The sequence below is a fragment of the Hypanus sabinus genome, chromosome 10 (assembly GCF_030144855.1).
Source record: "Hypanus sabinus isolate sHypSab1 chromosome 10, sHypSab1.hap1, whole genome shotgun sequence".
Lineage (NCBI taxonomy): Eukaryota > Metazoa > Chordata > Chondrichthyes > Myliobatiformes > Dasyatidae > Hypanus > Hypanus sabinus.
This window is the reverse complement of record NC_082715.1, coordinates 80,471,226-80,490,297: the sequence shown is the minus strand read 5'-3', so window position 1 is coordinate 80,490,297 and position 19,072 is coordinate 80,471,226. Positions and strand designations below refer to the sequence as shown.

At 44.7% G+C, this 19,072-nt stretch overlaps 1 protein-coding gene across 2 annotated transcripts in view; it reads left to right on the top strand.

Moving 5' to 3' along the window:
* The window catches only part of spast (spastin), a 65,411-nt gene that overhangs the window by 22,178 nt on the left and 24,161 nt on the right, over window positions 1-19,072 (top strand). For both annotated transcript variants that reach the window (XM_059982199.1, XM_059982198.1), the window contains exons 4-6: window positions 4,662-4,852; window positions 12,656-12,792; window positions 15,571-15,664. In XM_059982199.1, the coding sequence (XP_059838182.1) occupies window positions 4,662-4,852; window positions 12,656-12,792; window positions 15,571-15,664 (422 nt within the window). The remainder of the gene's footprint in view (window positions 1-4,661; window positions 4,853-12,655; window positions 12,793-15,570; window positions 15,665-19,072) is intronic.

Genomic DNA, 19,072 nt, shown 5'->3' with positions numbered 1-19,072 from the left:
TCCTATTTCCCGCTCATCTGCCCTCACCCCATCCATCCGCCACCCCACTCGGGATAGGGTTCCCCTTGTCCTTATCTACCACCCCACCAGCCTCCATGTCCAACGTATAATTCTCCGTAATGTCTGCCACCTCCAACGGGATCCCACTATCAAGCACATTTTTCCCAACACCCCCCCCCCCCCCCACGGTTTTCTCACGGATCGCACCCTACGCAACTCCCTTGTCCACTCGTCCCCCCCATCCCTTCCCACCGATCTCCCTCCTGGCACTTATCCTTGTAAGCGGAACAAGTGCTACACCTGCCCTTACACTTCCTCCCTCACCACCATTCAGGGCCCCAGACAGTCCTTCCGGGTGAGGTGACACTTCACCTGTGAGTCGGCTGGTGTGGTATACTGCGTCCGGTGCTCCCGGTGTGGCCTTTTATATATTGGTGAGACCCGACGCAGACTGGGAGACCGTTTCGCTGAACACCTACGCTCAGTCTGCCAGAAAAAGCAGGATCTCCCAGTGGCCACACATTTTAATTCCACGTCCCATTCCCATTCTGATATGTCAGTCCATGGCCTCCTCTACTGTCAAAATGAATCCAAGCTAAGATTGGAGAAACAACACCTTATATACTGGCTGGGTAGCCTCCAACCTGACGGCATGAACATTAACTCCTCTAACTTCAGTTAATGCCCCTCCTCCCCTTCTTACCCAATCCCTGATATATTTAGTTTTTTTCGCCCTCCCTTTTTTTCTTTCTCTCTCTGCCCATCACTCTGCCTGTTCTCCATCTCCCTCTGGTGCTCCCCTCCCCCTTTCTCCCTAGGCCTCCCATCCCATGATCCTTTCCCTTCTCCAGCTCTGTATCACTTTCGCCAATCACCTTTCCAGCTCTCAGCTTCACCCACCCCCTCCGGTCTTCTTCTATCATTTCGCATTTTCCTCCTCCCCCACTACTTTCAAATCTCTTACTATCTTTCCTTTCGGTTAGTCCTGACGAAGGGTCTAGGCCCGAAACATCGACAGCGCTTCTTCCTATAGATGCTGCTGGCCTGCTGTGTTCCACCAGCATTTTGTGTGTGTTGTTGTTTGAATTTCCAGCATCTGCAGATTTCCTCGTGTTTGCGCTTTTCCAGAAAAACCCCATTTCCAGAAAAGTTGGGATATTTTCCAAAATGCAATAAAAACAAAATCTGTGATATGTTAATTCACGTGAACCTTTATTTAACTGACAAAAGTACAAAGAAAAGATTTTCAATAGTTTTACTGACCAACTCAACTGTATTTTGTAAATATACACAAATTTAGAGTTTGATGGCAGCAACACACTCAATGAAAGTTGGGACAGAGGCATGTTTACCATTGTGTTACATCACCTTTCCTTTTAATAACATTTTTTAATAGTTTTGGAACTGAGGATACTAATTGTAGTAGATTTGCAATTGGAAGTTTTGTCCATTCTTGCTTGATATAAGACTTCAGCTGCTCAACAGTCCGTGGTCTCCGTTGTCTGATTCTCCTTTTCATGATGTGCCATACATTTTCAATAGGAGATAGATCTGGACTGGCAGCAGGCCAGTCAAGCACACGCACTCTGCGTCTACAAAGCCACGCTGTTGTAGCCCGTGCAGAATGTGGTCTGGCATTGTCCTGCTGAAATAAGCATGGACGTCCCGGGAAGAGACATCGCCTTGATGGCAACATATGTCTCTCTAAAATCCTAATATACGCCTCAGAGTCAATGGTACCTTCACATACATGCAACTCACCCATGCCGTGGGCACTGATGCACCCCCATACCATCACAGATGCTGGCTTTTGCACCTTTTGCTAATAACAATCAGGATGGTCGTTTTCATCTTTGGCACGGAGAACTCGACGCCCATTTTTTCCAAAAAACTAGCTGAAATGTGGACTCATCTGACCACAGCACATGGTTCCACAGTCTTTTGGTCCATCTGAGATGAGCTCGGGCCCAGAGAACTCGCTGGTGTTTCTGCATAGAGTTGATGTATGGCTTCCTCCTTGCGTAATACAATTTCAAGTTGCATTTCTGGATGTAGCGACGGACTGTGTTAAGTGACAATGGTTTTCCGAAGTACTCCCGAGCCCAGGTGGCTATAATTGTCACAGTAGCATGACGGTTTCTTAGGCAGTGCCGCCTGAGACCTCGAAGATCATACACATTCAACAGTGGTTTCCGACCTTGCCCTTTACGCACTGAGATGTCCCTGAATTCTCTGAATCTTTTCACAATTGTTATGTACTGTAGATGTTGAAAGACCTAAATTCTCTGCAATCTTGCGTTGAGAAATGTTCCTTTTGAACTGACTAACAATTCTCTCACGAATTTTGGCACAAAGGGGTGAGCCACGACCCATCCTTGCTTGCAAAGACTGAGCCTTTGATGGACACTACTTTTATACCCAGTCATGATACCTCACCTGCTACCAATTAGCCTGCTTAATGTGGAGTCTTCCAAAATGGTGTTATTTGAATATTCTGTGCACTTTTCAATCTTATTTTAACTCTGTCCCAACTTTTGTTGATTGTGTTGCGGCCATTAAATTCTAAGTGTGTGTGTATTTACAAAATACAATTAAGTTGGTCAGTAAAACTATTGAAAATCTTTTCTTTGTACTTTTGTCAGTTAAATAAAGGTTCACGTGAATTAACATATCACAGATTTTTGTTTTTATTGCATTTGGGAAAATATCCCAACTTTTCTGGAAATGGGGTTTGTATATATTTAAGGTAGATGTTGATAGATTATTGATTGGCCAGGGCATGAAGGGACACGGGAGGAGGCAGGAGATCGGGGTTGAGAGGAAAATTGGATCAGCCATGATGAAATGGAGCAGACTCAATGGGTCAAATGGCCTGATTCTGCTTCTATATCTGGTGATCTAAATGAAAACTCCATGATCAGGAGTGATTTGCTTTGCTGGAGTTGAGGCAGCAGCTCTGTAGCTGCACCACAGTGCCACCCAGAGATTTCCTCCAGTTTTCACTGCCTTGGCTGGCTTCAGAAGATAGCAACGATTAACTTTATTTGCCATATACATTCACATGTACATTCTGGTTAATTCAGCCATCAGTTAGTCGGGGCAGCCGTTTATTTGGGGCAACACAAATGACAAAAACTAACTCAAGAAAATAGCCAGGATTCCCTTAGTTTACTTAGGCACTCATGCTGCTTAATTGGGACAGGAGACTGCTGCTGAACAGTTTCTAACTAATGTCAGTCGCCTGTAGCTGCATGACTATTAGACACTACTGTATGCTGGGAGCAATCAGTTTGTAAATATCACCAGGTGCTTGTGTTTGTGTTCAAAAAGCGGTGATTTTATTTTAGTAGTTGGTGGAAAAATAAGCAGCAAGACAGTTCAGCACTGTTTTGCTCAGTGTCGTTTCAAGCATTCAGGTTTGGAGCTACCAGAAATGGCCAGGAGTTAAAGTGAAATGATTTCACTACTTAACATTAGGAGTTATGAAGATTTTTCAGCCATCATCTTGAACAAAAATGAAGATTTGGAGGATGCAGTTGTCTAAAACATTGTGTGAAGGCAGTCCACTAGGTACCTCAGAATCAGGTTTATTATCACCGGCATGTGACGTGAAATTTGTTAACTTACAGCAGCAGTTCAATGCAATACATAATCTAGCAGAGAGAAAAAAATAATAAATAAAATAAAACGTAATAAACAAGCAAATCAATTACGTACATTGAATAGATTAAATGTGCAAAAACAGAAATACTGTATATTTTAAAAAGTGAGGTACTGAAAGCTTCAAAATCCATTTAGGAATCGGATGGCAGAGGGGAAGAGGCTGTTCCTGAATCACTGAGGGTGTGCCTTCAGGCTTCTATACCTCCTACCTGATGGTAACAGTGAGAAAAGGGCATGCCCTGGGTGCTGGAGGTCCTTAATAGTGAACACTGCCTTTCTGAGACACCGCTCCCTGAAGATGTCCTGGGTGCCTTGTAGGCTAGTACCCAAGATGGAGCTGACTAGATTTACAACCTTCTGCAGCTTCTTTTGGTCCTGTGCAGTAGCCCCTCCATACCAGACAGTGATGCAGCCTGTGCTGATTTTGTTCATTTACAGTCAGTCAAAAGACATGACAGATGAATTCCTCTATTTGTAAATCTTAGGAGCTAATGCATAGTTTCATAGCATTGGAATAAAGAGCTGACATTTCAAGAGACCCTTTATCAGTTGCCTCTTTATTCCTCGCCATAGATGCGGCTTGACCTGCTGAGTTGCTCCAAGCACTTTGCGTGTTACTGAGAATTTTAACAGTGAGTCTCACCTTGGTTTTCAAATTTCAAGCTCACACTGATGAGCATACAGAACTTGGTTGGTATGGGTAAAGTTAGGCCAAAGTCTAGTTTCCAAGTTGTACAATTCTATGACTCTATCGAAATTTAGAACCGAGCAACACAGTACAGGCCCTTTGGCCCACAATGTCGTGCTGACCCTTTAATCTACTTCCAGATCAATCTAACCCTTCCCTCCCACACAGCCTTCAATTTTTCTTTCAACCATGTGTTAGATTGGACGTGGATGGACAACCAGTGTTGTGGAGCATTGTTTAATATGTTGCTGGTTAAGTAGTCTGTTCTGACACTAGTTCTCTCTTGACACCAGTTCTGTTTTAACTATAGAAAGTGGAGCTGTTCCAAAGAAAAAGGATCCTTTGACACACACAAGCAATTCTCTGCCCCGTTCTAAGTGTCCAACGAAAGCTGCTTCGCCGGGACAGGGTGGTCATCACAGGGCCCAGAGCTACAGTGGAATCTCCAATGTCACTGGTGCATCCCGAGCACCTGCTCAACCCAGTACCTCAACTGCCAAGGTATCATTATCTTTATCATGTGCTGTGTTTACCACTACAAGTGATCTCATGTTACAGTGCTGATGCATTGCATAGCATCCCTCCCATCTACCCCACAACCTTTGACTCTTTACCATCAGGTAAGAGTTACCATAGCACTAGGACAAGGACTGTTAGGATGGGAAGCAGCTTCCTCCCCCAGGTCGTGGAGCTTCTAAGCTCCCTGCCATCATCCAGGTCTCATCACATATGAAATGCCAGTACAGTAATGTTGTACTTTTAACCTGTGTCGTATATAGACCTTTTGTTAAATATTGATCTTCTGGAATAAATGTTATTATGTTAATTTACTTTTAATATTACTTTGTGTGTGAGTTATATGTACTGTGTTGTACACCTTGGCCCAGAGGAATGTTGTTTCGTTTGGCGATACCATTGAATGACAATATGATATATGCCATGATATTATTCCATTTCAAGATTTTGGCCTGTGATTCCTAAACTGTGTAAGATTCTATTTTTGTAGTCTAAACAGCCATAATGTGGGTGTTGCTTGTATTGTTGATTCACTAATGAGGCATTGGAAGGTAGTAGAAATCCATATGTTTTGGCCTTTTTTGTGAAGCCCTATAAATAACCATGTGTTCACAGATGGAGAAGTACCTGTTGGCTTAATGTATTTTGGTAAGCCTCTAAGAGAAGTTGCTGTGAAAGCAGGGTGGTGGTACTTTCTAAAATTTAATTTGGATCAAAGGGGATTAAATAATTTTGGGCATCTATAAGTTCAAGTTATTGAAATGTCATTATTTTAATATAGTTCCTGAGATCCTGATGAAGAATTGAGATAAGTGGAATCAGTGTGTTTAAATGTGACAGTAAAATAAAATGGCAGTGCAGGTTGCTGCTTGTGGGTGATGGTGCTGGCCAGCAGGAAACTGGTTAAAAGCCAGGAGACTTCATTCATGATAGAGGTTAAAGGAAGAACACCAAGAAGAGGCATGGGTTTGAAACCTGCCTCAGAGTGTGAGCAAGGCAGGGCCGAGTGCCCCGGGCAGGGCAGAGCCGCGCGCCCCGAGCAGCGAGGGCAGGGCAGAGCCGAATGCCCCGGGCAGGGCAGAGCCGAATGCCCCGGGCAGGGCAGAGCAGCGCACCCCGAGCAGCGAGGGCAGGGCAGAGCCGAGTGCCCCGGGCAGGGCAGAGCAGCGCACCCCGAGCAGCGAGGGCAGGGCAGAGCCGAGTGCCCCGGGCAGGGCAGAGCCGAATGCCCCGGGCAGGGCAGAGCAGCGCACCCCGAGCAGCGAGGGCAGGGCAGAGCCGAGTGCCCCGGGCAGGGCAGAGCCGAATGCCCCGGGCAGGGCAGAGCAGCGCACCCCGAGCAGCGAGGGCAGGGCAGAGCCGAGTGCCCCGGGCAGGGCAGAGCCGAATGCCCCGGGCAGGGCAGAGCAGCGCACCCCGAGCAGCGAGGGCAGGGCAGAGCCGAGTGCCCCGAGCAGGACAGAGCAGCGCGCCCCGGGCAGCGAGGGCAGGGCCGAGCCGCGCGCCCCGGGCAGCGAGGGCAGGGCCGAGCCGCGCGCCCCGGGCAGGGAGGGCAGGGCAGAGCCGCGCGCCCCGGGCAGCGAGGGCAGGGCAGAGCCGAGTGCCCCGAGCAGGACAGAGCAGCGCGCCCCGGGCAGCGAGGGCAGGGCCGAGCCGCGCACCCCGAGCAGCGAGGGCAGGGCAGAGCCGAATGCCCCGGGCAGGGCAGAGCCGAATGCCCCGGGCAGGGCAGAGCAGCGCACCCCGAGCAGCGAGGGCAGGGCAGAGCCGAGTGCCCCGAGCAGGGCAGAGCAGCGCACCCCGAGCAGCGAGGGCAGGGCAGAGCAGCGCACCCCGAGCAGCGAGGGCAGGGCAGAGCCGAGTGCCCCGAGCAGGGCAGAGCCGCGCACCCCGAGCAGCGAGGGCAGGGCAGAGCCGAGTGCCCCGAGCAGGGCAGAGCAGCGCACCCCGAGCAGCGAGGGCAGGGCAGAGCCGAGTGCCCCGAGCAGGGCAGAGCGGTGCGCCTCAAGCGGGGCAGAGCCGACTGCCCCGGGCTGAGCAGAGCAGCGGGACATAATTCAGCGTTTTGATCGTGGTGAACAAAGTAAAGATACTGTGCATGTGTTGAATTTGCCTTTGTTAGTGTAACTACACTGTACATACATTATTTCTACTTTATATAGGCTGGGTATTTATCATATCATTCCTGCTTGTACTATATGTTAGTGTTACTTTAGGTTTTATGTGTTTTGGTATGATTTGGTAGGTTATTTTTTGGGTCTGGGAACGTTCACAAATTTTTCCCATATAAGTTAATAGTAATTGCTGCTTCACTTTACGCCATTTCGGCTTACGAAAGGCTCTACTTCTGGATAGCGGGGGAAACCTGTATTTCTCTTTGGAGAGGAGGATGAGAGCTGACTTGATAGAGGTGTACAGGATGATAAGAACCATCGATTGAGTGGACAGCAGGAGACTTTTCACATAGGGAAAATGTCTGATATGAGGGGCACAATTTTTAGATGATTGTAGGAAAATGGAGGAGTTATTGGCGGTCACAAACAAGTGAAATTCTGCAGATGCTGGAAATCTGAGCAACACATACAAAATGCTGGAGAAACTCAGCAGGCCAGGCATCATCTATGGGAAAGAAAGCCCAGTCAACATTTTGGGCCAAGACCCTTTGGCAGGACAAGAGAAAAAATGCTGAGGAGTAGATTTGAAATGTGGGTGGAGGGGAGAGAAAAACGCCAGACGATAGGTGAAACTTGGAGGGAAGGGATGAAGCAAAGAGCTAGGAAGTTGATTGGTGAAAGAGACAGAAGGCCATGGAAGAGAGAAAGGTGGGGGGAGCACCAGAGGGAGGCGATGGGCGGGCAAGGAGATAACATGAGAGAGGGGCAAGGGGATGTGAAGGGGGGGGTTGGGGGAGGCAACTGGAAGTTTGAGAAATCAACGTTTATGCCGACTACTTACGTTTAAGCCACTCAAATGGAATATAAGGTACTCTTCCTCCAATCTAAGTGTGGCCTCATCATGACAGTGGTGGAGGCCATGGATGGACATATGGGAAGTGGAATTAAAATTGGTAGCCACTGGGAGATCCCGCTTGTTTTGGCAGATGGAGCGTAGATGCTCAGCGAAGTGGTCTCCCAATCTACGTCGGGTCTCACTGATATACCAGAGGCCACACTGGGAGCACCAAACACAGTATATGGCCCTAACAGACTCACAGGTGAAGTGTCCCCTCACCTGGAAGGACTGTTTAGGGCCCTGATTGGTAGTGAGGGAGGAGGTGCAGGGACAGGTGTAGCACGTCTGCTTGCAAGGATAAGTGTCAGGACGGAGATCAGTGGGGGGAGGGAACGAATGGACAAGGGAGTCAGGTAGGAAGCGATCCCTGTGGAAAGCAGAAAGTGGGGTGGGGGGGTGGGGAAGATGTGTTTGGAGGTGGTGGAAGTTCGGAGAAGTACGTGCTGGACATGGAGGCAGGAGGAGTGGTAGGTGAGGATAAGAATAACCCTATCACTGGTAGGGTGGTGGGAAGATGGGGTAAGAGCAGACGTGCATAAAATGGAAGATGTGGTTGAGGGCAGTGTTGATGGTGGAGGAAGGGAAGCCTCTTTCTTTGCAAAAGGAGGACATCTCCTTTGCTCTAGAATGAAAAGCCTCATCCTGAGAGCAGATGTGGCAGAGATGGAGGAATTGAGAGAAGGGGATGGTGTTTTTTTTACAAGTAGCAGAGTGGGAAGAGGTATAGTCCAGATAGCTGTGAGCTACTCCTCAGCTTTTCTTTCTCCAGTCCTGCCAAGGGATTCAACCCTAAATGTCGACTGTGTTTTTCCAAAGATGCTGCCTGGCCTGCTGAGTTGCTCCAGCATTTTGTGTGTGTTGCTTGAGTTATTGGAGGTAGCGTTTTTTTTTACGCAGTGGTGGGTGCAGAATGTGCTTTCAGGAGTGGTGGTAGAGGCACGGACATTAAAGACATTTAAGAGACTCCTAGCTACTTTATTGATCCCAAAGGAAATTAGTGTTACAGTGGCATTACAAGTGCTCAGATATACAAATATTAGACAGGTAAGGAAGAATAAAAAGTTACCTTAAGGACTGATGTACAGAGATATTATGCAATAGTGGGTGCACATTCACACCTGTAAGTTCATGGATGATAGAAAAATAATGGAGGATGATGTAGGAGAGAGTACTTGTAAATCTGCACTATGTTCCCTGAAGGCCAGTAAATATATACACATGCATGTGTCCAGAACTTCTCTCACTAATGTAGATATGGCCTCACCATGGTTTGTAACGCTCATGGTATTCCTATCAAACAGATCAGCTTGCTTGTTTTTTTTTGTTCATAATATTTTAACATTAAGGTTACCATATATTCTGGAGTATAAGCCGACCCCCCCATTTTCAAGGTTGAAAAAGTGACTTTTTCATGTTACCTTTGTATAAGCTGACCCCTTTTGTACAGATTTTTGATTTAACCAGAAACAATCACAAGATCTCACACGTCGGGTACTCAGCTTTGTCGGACCAGGACCCTGGAAATTTTGTGAACCAGTACCTGCTAAGAAAACAGGTCTACATATTGTGTAGAGCCTTATAGGCGAATTCTTAGTAAATAAATCAGGGAGAGAAATTTTGGATTAGGTTTCCAATGGAAAAGAATCCTCTGAAATGTAACCCCCGTGAAACCATTCAGAGCCCATCGTAATCTTGTTAAAACATAACACGGGGTGGCGGAATCAGTACGAGTTTGTGACCACCACATACAAAAGATTAAAACAAATGCGATATGATGCTGGCTTCAAGCTGAAGGTTGTTGATTTTGCTAAAGGAACAAATAATTCTGCAGCTGCTAAGAAGTTTAGTGTAAACGAGAAACAAGTGAGGGAGTGGAGAAAGGCAGAGGACACGCTGAGGGAAATACCAAAGACGAAGTGTGCAAACTGCGGGAAAACATACCAGTGGCCAGAACTGGAAGAAAAAGTTTTAGAGTGGGTGAATCACCAGCGATCATCTGGATATACTGCTACCAGAGAAATAATTTGAGTTCAAGTGTTGAAATGGGACGAAAAACACCGTAAGGTCAGCGAAAATTTCAAAGCTATGCGAAGTTGGTACACCTGATTTAAGAATAGACGTGATCTTGTGTTGAGACAAAAAACAAAGATTGCTCAGAAAATTCCCGCGGGGTGGTGTTGTTTATGTTCAAGAGCGCTGCTGGATGGATGAAGTGGGCTATAAAGGTGTGGCGTTGACGTCCTGAAGGTTTCAGGAAGGAAAAGTCGCTACTGGTCTGGGACATGTTCAAAGCGCACTTGTCAGGTGAGACAAAAGCAGCTCTGAAAGCTGAAAATACAGACATTGCAGTCATCCCCGGTGGTTTGATGTCCGTGCTCCAGCCACTAGATGTGAGTTTAAACAAACCAAAGAATTCAAGTGTCGACAGTGGAACCAATTTGAATCAAAAACAGCCAATAAATGCGACCTGTCTTCCGTGTATTCGTTTTCCCAAAGTTGGCACCCTCTGTACAAGCTGACTCCCTAATTTTAGGACCAAAATTTAGGGCCAAATTCTCGGCTTATACACCGGAAATTACGGTACATGGATCCCTGACTCTCTTGGATTTCCATATTTACTAACCAGCATTTAAAGCATGGAATTCGCATTTGTTTTGCTATCAAGTGTCACTTTGGTATTAAGACCGTAAAGCATAGTGGAATTAGGCCATTTGGCCCATTGAGTTTCTCTGCCATTTAATCATGGCTGATTTATTAACTCTCTCAATCCCATTCTCCTGCCCTCTCCCTGTAACCCTTGATGCCTGTACTAATCAAGAACCTATCAACCTCTGCTTTAAATATACACAATGAGTCGTCTTCCACAACTGTCTGTGGCAGTAAATTACACAGATTCAAAATAAATTCCTGCTTGTCCCTGTTTTAAAGGGAATCTTGAAGTGAGTTTCCACCCCTGATCCTAGTCTACCCCACGTTTGAAAACATCCTCTTCATGAATTATTTTTGTTTCAGCAACCTAATTTTAACTTTGAGGATGTTAGTGTATTAAGGAGGAGAGTGAAATTAAGAACTAGGAACTAGATGAACAGTTTCGTTTTAACTGTTTAACTTCTGCAAATGAATGTGTGGAATCAGAGCATGTGAGGAGACAATTTGATGCATACACTTGTGACTGCTTCCTGAAAGACCTGTTAGTATTGCAACTGTACTATTTCAGAACAGCTCTGAAAATGTTTCCTTTAAAGTATTGTCCAAAACGGTCAATCTTTTTGAGGATTTTGAACTTGCTGCTGCTGCTGGCCTGAAACATGCAGACATGTTAATTTTTAAATTGACCAAATAAGTAACAGATGCAGTTTGTTCACTAAGCGGACTAATAAACTGAAAAACCAATCTTTAGAGGCAATAGTTAAGCTACCATCCATGTCCAGGATCCTTCTGAAACATCTGTCACTGGAAATGTCAGTCTCCTTGCTGTTTGCTGAGAATTCCAAGGCACTGTGGCATACGGAACAGACTGTTAATGGCAAGGAATCCTGCAAAGATCACCACCATGTTGTTGTGGAGAAGCTTGAGGGTTCCTGAGATCCAAAGAGCAGTGTCTTCTGTAGCCTAGCCCCTAGTAGTGTCACCCATGGCGGTAAGGTCAAGGGGGAGGTTCCAGACAAAAGTGATCCAATGAAGACCTCAGCAGTGGCGCTTGCAAAAGATCACAATGGCAGTGTAGGTGGAAGAAGGCAGTCATCTTGTATTCCATGCCTCTGGGCTCTGACCTCAATCTGTCAAGGACCATCTGTATATCAGCCTCATCATGTGTGTGACTTTGTTTAACAAGGGTTCTTCATTAAGGGAACAGCCCTTGAGAAGAACATCATACTTGACTTGTGGTTGCACTGTACCTACTATAATTTGTTCTGTACATGTAATACGTACCGCATTGCAGTTAATTGGCTTTGGCTTTGATTTTTTTTCTGCCTCTTTCTGAGCTGATTTCTAATGTTTCTAGAAGCTGGAAAGGATTACCTTTTGAGAGAACTCTTTTCTTCAAACCCTAGATATCATCGTGAGGTTCTGCAGAAGCGGGAGGAACTCAGCAGGCCAGGCAGCATCGCAGTAGAGAAATAAACAGTGAACCTTTTGGCTGAGTCCTTTTATCAGCTCTGATGATGGGTCTCGGCCCAAAATGTTGACTCTGAATGATGTGGAAGTTGGCTACTATATTTCTCACATCAGAATATTGCCCACATTATAACTAATTGGCTTTAACTATTATATTTCAGGTGACATGAGGCTGTATTTAAAAATAAGACTGCTGTGGAATTCCAAGTCTTTCTTTAGGTCATTAGAGATTTAATGGCAAGAGAGGGAGAAAGGGCCTCATGGGCAGTCTGCATGGATGACATTTACTCCAGTGCCTATTGACTGATCTATACTGGTAATGCAAGTCTTTAGATTCTGACCTGTTCAGAAAGACTTTCCCAGTGTCTTGCATGCCATGCACACACCAATATATGTATGTTATAGACTCCTTTTAAAGAACATAAACCATTCAGCAGAGTACGTGCCCTTCAGCTCACAGTATTGTGCCATGGAAGCTGCCTGACCCAGTGGGTTCCTCCAGCATATTGTGTGTAGTGATTCGTAAGTGTTAGAATTTGAAGACTTAGGAGATAGCAAGAGGTTACAGATTTAAAAAAAAGATTGGCAAGATGGTAGAGAGTTTTTAATATATTTTGATTTGAAGGTTTATTTGATATGTTTTCTTTTTTAAAACAGGCCACAAGTTCAAAGCATAACAGACCGAACAAATCCACAACCCCTGCTGGAACTCCCCAGAAGAAGAAAGACTTGAAAAATTTCCGTAATGTTGACAGCAAGTTGGCAAACCTAATCCTGAATGAAGTGGTGGACAGGTAAATGTGAACATGTGGCGTAGATTTCAGTTGGATTGGGCATCCGGTTTAAAAACAAAACCTACAATCTTCATTATTGTTAGAGATAGTATTTTCTTCCCTGAAGCTCATTAATGACCCATTTGGAAGTTTTGTAAAATCCCACAGCTTTATTGTTACAGGTGTTGATTTTTTTCCCCCCAGAGCTTCGAAGCTGAATTTGAATTTGTTGACTGAGCTATGAATTTTCTTAATTGTTACTCTAGTCAGACGTATTAGTCTAGCCCAGTGCAGTTATGGTAGTAGATGGTACTGTATTAATATCATGGAGTCGTATCAGGAGAGTGCTTCTGTTTCATTTCCAAGTGACTAGAAAGGTGTTGTTTGGTATCAAAATGGTACTGACTTAGGCAGCTGTGTGTTTCAGCAGTGTTCGGTATTCCTGCAACTACAGAAAGTAAATATTCCTATGTTCAAAGTAAATTTATTATCAAAGTATGTATATGTTAACCATAACAGCCCTGAGATTCAGTTTCTTGAAGGCAATCACAGTAAATACAAGAAGCACAATGGAATCATTAAAAGGCAACACCCAATAGGGAGGATAACAACTAATGTGGGGGGGTGGGGAGACAATGGTCTATGCAAATACAAAAAGAAAGGGGAAACAAGTAATAATAATAAATAATAAGATTAAATTTACTTGTCATTCACCCATACACGACAAACCATAATACAGCCAAATGAAACAGTTTTTCTCCGGGGCCAAGGTGTAAACTACAATACCAATTGTCAAACACAGCACAAAGCACATTGCACACATAAGATGGCAGTAAAATAGTCACACAAAAAATATAGTCCAAATCCTTGAGTCCATGAATGTTGCAGCAGTCTGCAAACACAATACAGCTCGTCTTCTGCTGAGCAAACACTGGAGGGCAGCACCAACATGGCTGTTACACCACACTGCCTCTGGCACAAACTCCAGCGCCCCTTCCTGGGTGGCTGCAAACGAGCAACACTGTGGCTCGAGGCCTGGTCCTGGCTTTGACCAAGGCCATGCAACTGCTCTGTTGTGTGCCCGCTGTTTATCAGTGAACCGGACTTGCAGCATTCCACTAAGACAAACACTCACTGTTAGACTTCACACTGTCTTCATGCCTCTTTCAGTTTCTCTGCCAATGCACAACTCTCAGATGGGGTGGACCTGCAGTACTTTAAGTTCTTAATGTCCAGCAAGGTCTTGCAATCATAAAAAATCTTTAAAGGAAGATAATAGGCAATAAATATTGAGGAAATGAGTCCTTGAAAGTGAGTCCAGTTTAGAGGTGATGGTCAAGTAAAGTTAAGTGAAGCTATTCCCTGTAGTTCAAGAGCACAATAGTTGAGGGGTAATAACTGCACCTGAACATGGTGGTGCAGGTACTGAGACTCCAGTATCACCTTCCTGATAGCAGAGGTGAGAAGAGAGCATGGCCTGGGTTGCGGGGATCCTTGATGATGGATGCTGCTTTCCTGTGACAGTGCTCGAAGTAGATGTGCTCATAGTTAGGGAGGGCTTTACCTGTGATGATTAGGGCTGTATCACTGGTTTTTGTAGGCTTTATTGCAAACATCCACCCTTTTATCACAGTATGTCATGTTCCTGTCTTTTCCTTCAAATGGACAAAGGATTGTAATCAGGAACAGAAATAATATTTCAAAGTGCCTTGTCTCCCCTTATCCACTCATACCAATTCCCACATTGCTTGAGTTCGAATTGTTGGCTGGCTTTGACATCAGTTGTTGCTTCAGAAGTAATCTTTGGCTGAACAGTATCAGAATCAAGTTTATTATTGCTGATGTATGTCATGAAATTAGATGTTTTGCAGTAGCAGCACATTGCAATATGTAAAGGAAAACTATAAATTATAATAAATATATTTTTAAAAGTTTAAAATATAGTGCAAAAAGACAGCAAAAATAGTAAGGTAGTGTCATGGGTTGGTGCATTGTCCAATCAGATATCTGATGGAGGAGGGGAAGAAACTGCTCCTAAAATGTTCAGCATGTGTCGTCAAGTTCCTTTACCTTTTTTCTGATGGTAACAATGAGAAGAGGGCATGTCCTGGCTGGTAGGGGTCCTGAACGATGGATGCCACCCTTTCAAGATGTCCTTGATGCTGTGGCGGCTAGAACCCATGATGAAGCAGGCAAAGTTTGCAACCCTCTGCAAATTATTCTGATCCTGTGTAGTGCCCTCTCCGTACCAGTATATCATTAATGCATTCTCCCAACAACCTCCCATGGACATGGTGGAACATGGGAGAGAATTCTAGGTTTTTTTTTTAAAGAGGAGGGCTTTTGTTTATTAACAATATTTATTGTTCTAGTAGTTGTTCCTGTCCTACAGGCGTTGACAATGTGGGTAAAAGGGAACCAGGCACAGTAAACCTCCATTTAATCTGGTACCTATGGGACTTAAGATTTTACAGTCTGCTGGGTGTTACTCCTATTGATATCCCAAAACATGTTTATTAATTTTTTGTAATATGTTATATACAATAAAATTTTCAGTGAACCTGGTAAGCCTAAAGTTGGAGCAGGAAACAAGGTCCCAGTCAGTTTAAAGAGACCAGGGTTAAGGTCAGTTAAAATATCATCTTGTGGGTCACATCCAAATGGTGGGATTTCCAGCTGGTGGATTATTGGAGTCTTGCTGTAATTGGGTGTGTGGTTGTAAAGCAGTCGATTTTAAAGAGTCTGTATGGTCCTGGATGGCGTTGTAAGTAATGTTTATTAATGTCTCCCTTTCTGCAGTGCACCATCTGTCCGTTTTGATGATATTGCTGGGCAGGAGCTGGCAAAGCAGGCCCTGCAGGAGATCGTCATTCTTCCGACTGTCAGGCCTGAAGTAAGCAACGCTCGCATTGTGGCATGTTCCTTTCGCCTTGTGTATGCTAGTGTTGGACCAGAACGCTGAGTTTTTTTTACAGGGATCTGCATCAGGGTGGTGAGAAGTACTGAGGGAGTATGTTAATTATGAGAGTAATCTAGCAAGTAATATAAACACAAACAGCCAGAGTTGCCAAGGGTACACGTAAAGGAAGAGGATAGCTGAGGACATGTGTCACTTCTAGAGTGGGAGATCAGAGAGTTAGTAGTCTAAATTCAAAGTGACTTCATTATCAAAGAATGAGATTCATTTCCTTGGTGAAGTATACAGGAAAATAAAGAAATACAATAGAATTTATCAAAAGCTATAAATAACAAAGACTGGCAAACAACCAAAGTGCAAAAGAAGACAAATGTTGCAAATAATAATTTAAAAAAGTAAGTAAATAATGCTGAGTTGTGGAGTCCTTGAAAGCAAGTCCATTGATTGTAGTCATTTCAGCGTGGAAGTGAGTGAAGTTATTCATGCTGCTTCAGGTGCCCGATGGTTGTAAAGTAATAACTGTTCCTGAACCTGATGGTATGTACCTCCTGCCAGCTGGTAGTGGCATGAAAAGACCATGGCCTGGATGGCGGGGTCTTTGATGGATGCTGTTTCTTGTGGCAATGTACTCAGTGGTGGGAAAGGCTTTGCCTGTGATGGACTGGGCAATATCCACCACTTTTTAGTGAAATTGTGAATACATTTTTACACTCACTTGAGTAGCCTACTGTAAGAAAGGGTTCATATTATCTAATAAACTGGGCTCCCTGCCTATTGCCCTCGCCTTGAGTTGTCAACATTGCCGGGCTGTTTGTTTTCTCTACCAGTGAACGAAGAGCTCGTAAGAAGAGTGACTTCTCATCATTGAACTTGGCAGAGAATACAAAGTCATCTCGTAAAGATCAATTAATAAAGAGTGGCTTTTACAGTTAAGTGCTGGATGCAATTCAGATATCCTGCTGAATTTATCAATAATAACATCAAGGAAAAGATGGGAAGTCATTTTGCAAGAGAACTCCAAAGGAGGCAAAAGAAAATTTGAGCATGGGTCCAAGTAGTACTAAGATGGGGCCTCCATTTTTTTTATACTGAAAGCATTCTAAAATGCAGAGCAACCCACTCAAAAAGCTGGATGAACTCAGCAGATCAGGCAGAAGGAATAAACAGTCAGCGCTTCAGGCCAAGACCCTTCATCAGGTCTGGAAAAGAAGGGGCCAGAAGCCAGAACAAGAAAGAGGGGAGGGGGAGGAGGACCTGCTGGCAGCTGATAGGTGAGGTTAGGGGAGGTGGGGGATGAAGTAAGAAGCTGGAAGGTGATTAGTGGAGGAGGTGAAGAAGAAGGGTTCTAATAGGAGAGGATAATAGACCATGGATGAAAGTGAAGGAGGAAGGGAACAAGAGGGAAGTGATGAGCTCATGAAGAGAAGAGGTGAGAGGGGAACCAGAATGGGGAGTAGAAAGAGGTGGGGGGGGGGGGGAGAAATTTCCAGAAGATAAAATAATTCATGCCATTAGGTTGCAGTCTATTCAGATGGAATATGTGTTACTGCTCTAACCTGAGCAGTGAGGTATTAACCTGAAATGTTCACAATTCCTCATCCTCCACATATGCCACTCAACCTGTTGAGTTGCCCCAGCAGATTGTTTGTTCCAATTCCAGCATGTACATAACTTCCACCATATTGAATGTTAAGTTCCCTAATTCCCAGTTGCTTACTCTAGATTTACACATTAAACCTGGCTCTTTCTGCTTCAGTCTCTCTCTCCCCCTCTCCCCCTCTCCCCTCTCCCCTCTCCCTTCTCTCCCCCCCCCCCCCCCTCTCTCCTCCTTTTTGAGACCAGTATAAACCTGGCAAAGCCAAAGGATATTGCTCAGGTCCAAAGTTGGCAGGCTTTCTGGTGAAGATACGCCCACTGTTCTGTTTGTGAGGGTCTAGGATCTAGGCCCAGATATACCTTTTCAAATCAGGACAGTGTGCAGCTTGGAGAGGATCTTTAATCTGTTAATGTTTCTACTTTTGTTATTCTTGATGAATCTCAGTCCACTGGAGATGTCGGGGCTCTGTATCTATGAATCCACAAGTCTGCTGAAGGTGCCCTGTCCTGGGGTTGGAGGACTATGTGGATGGGTGAGAGGGAGGGAAGAGCAGGGCTGTGGTGTTGTTGCTTGGTATGTTCTGTTTTGCTGTGTTCTGCTGAGTTTTATCAGCATGCTGTGTTGGCACTGGAACATGTGGAACCAATTCCAGGCTTATGGTGTGCTGGTTGTTAACACAAATGATACACTTCACTGTTTTAATGTGCATGTGACCAATAAATCTGAATCTTAGATCTGGTTGGTGAAGTTGTGGGCAAGGGCAGTGCTGTCACCTGATCTATGAATTGCTTTGTATATTGTATGGTGTATTTTGTATCTTGTGCTGGAGCGAACAAATACTCAGGTCAATTAGGCCTTCATTCAGGTACGTTGATTTTCTTTGAAGATGTTGAGCTTGCTCAGTTATTGGAGCTGCTGTCATCCAGTAGTCCATCGATACCAGGCCCAAGATGGGAAGAATCTGTGATTGCATTAGTGCATCAGGAGGTGAATGTCCAGCTGCAGAATACCCAGCTTCTGATCTTATCTAGCCATGTTGTTAATGTAGTTGGTTGAGTTGAGTTTCTGGCTGATGATGACTCTCATTCCCAGGGTGGTGATGGTGGTGAATTTAGCAACAGTGATGTTGAAGGTAGACAGATCCACACTGGCCCTAAACAAAATAAGATTTTAAAAGTGTGAGTTTAAACTGTGTTGTCTGCCAATTGGGAGTGGGTAACAAGTTAAACCCCGGCAGTGACACTCGCATCCTGCAAAAAAGAAAAATCATTCATTTGTCTCAACTGCATATTATCCTGTAGCAACTCAGTTAGCCTTGTGTGGGAGCTATTTTCCCCCAAAGCCAAGCCTTCCTCAATAAATTTTGCCATAGGGTTCTGTGGGATGGAGCTTTATGGACCTTGCTATGCAGAGACTGGCTGCAGTATTTACTTGCATCGAGTCAGTGTCTTCAGGGAATGCTGGCACAAGAAAGCAGCGTTGATCATCCAGGACCACCACCATCCAAGCCATGTTCTGTTGCAGCTGTCATCAGGACAACTTCACTCACCCCAACATTGAAATGATCACTGCACACAACCTGAGGACTCACTTTCAAGGACTCTACAACTCAAGGTCTCAATATTAATTTTTTTGCACAGTTTGTCTTTTGCACATTGTTTTTTTTGTCATTCTTTGTGTATAGTTCATAAATTCTATTGTCTTTTTGTTCTACAGTGAATGTCTGCAAGAGAATGAATCTGAAGGTAGTATTTGATGACGGATATGCTCTTGGATAATAAATTTAT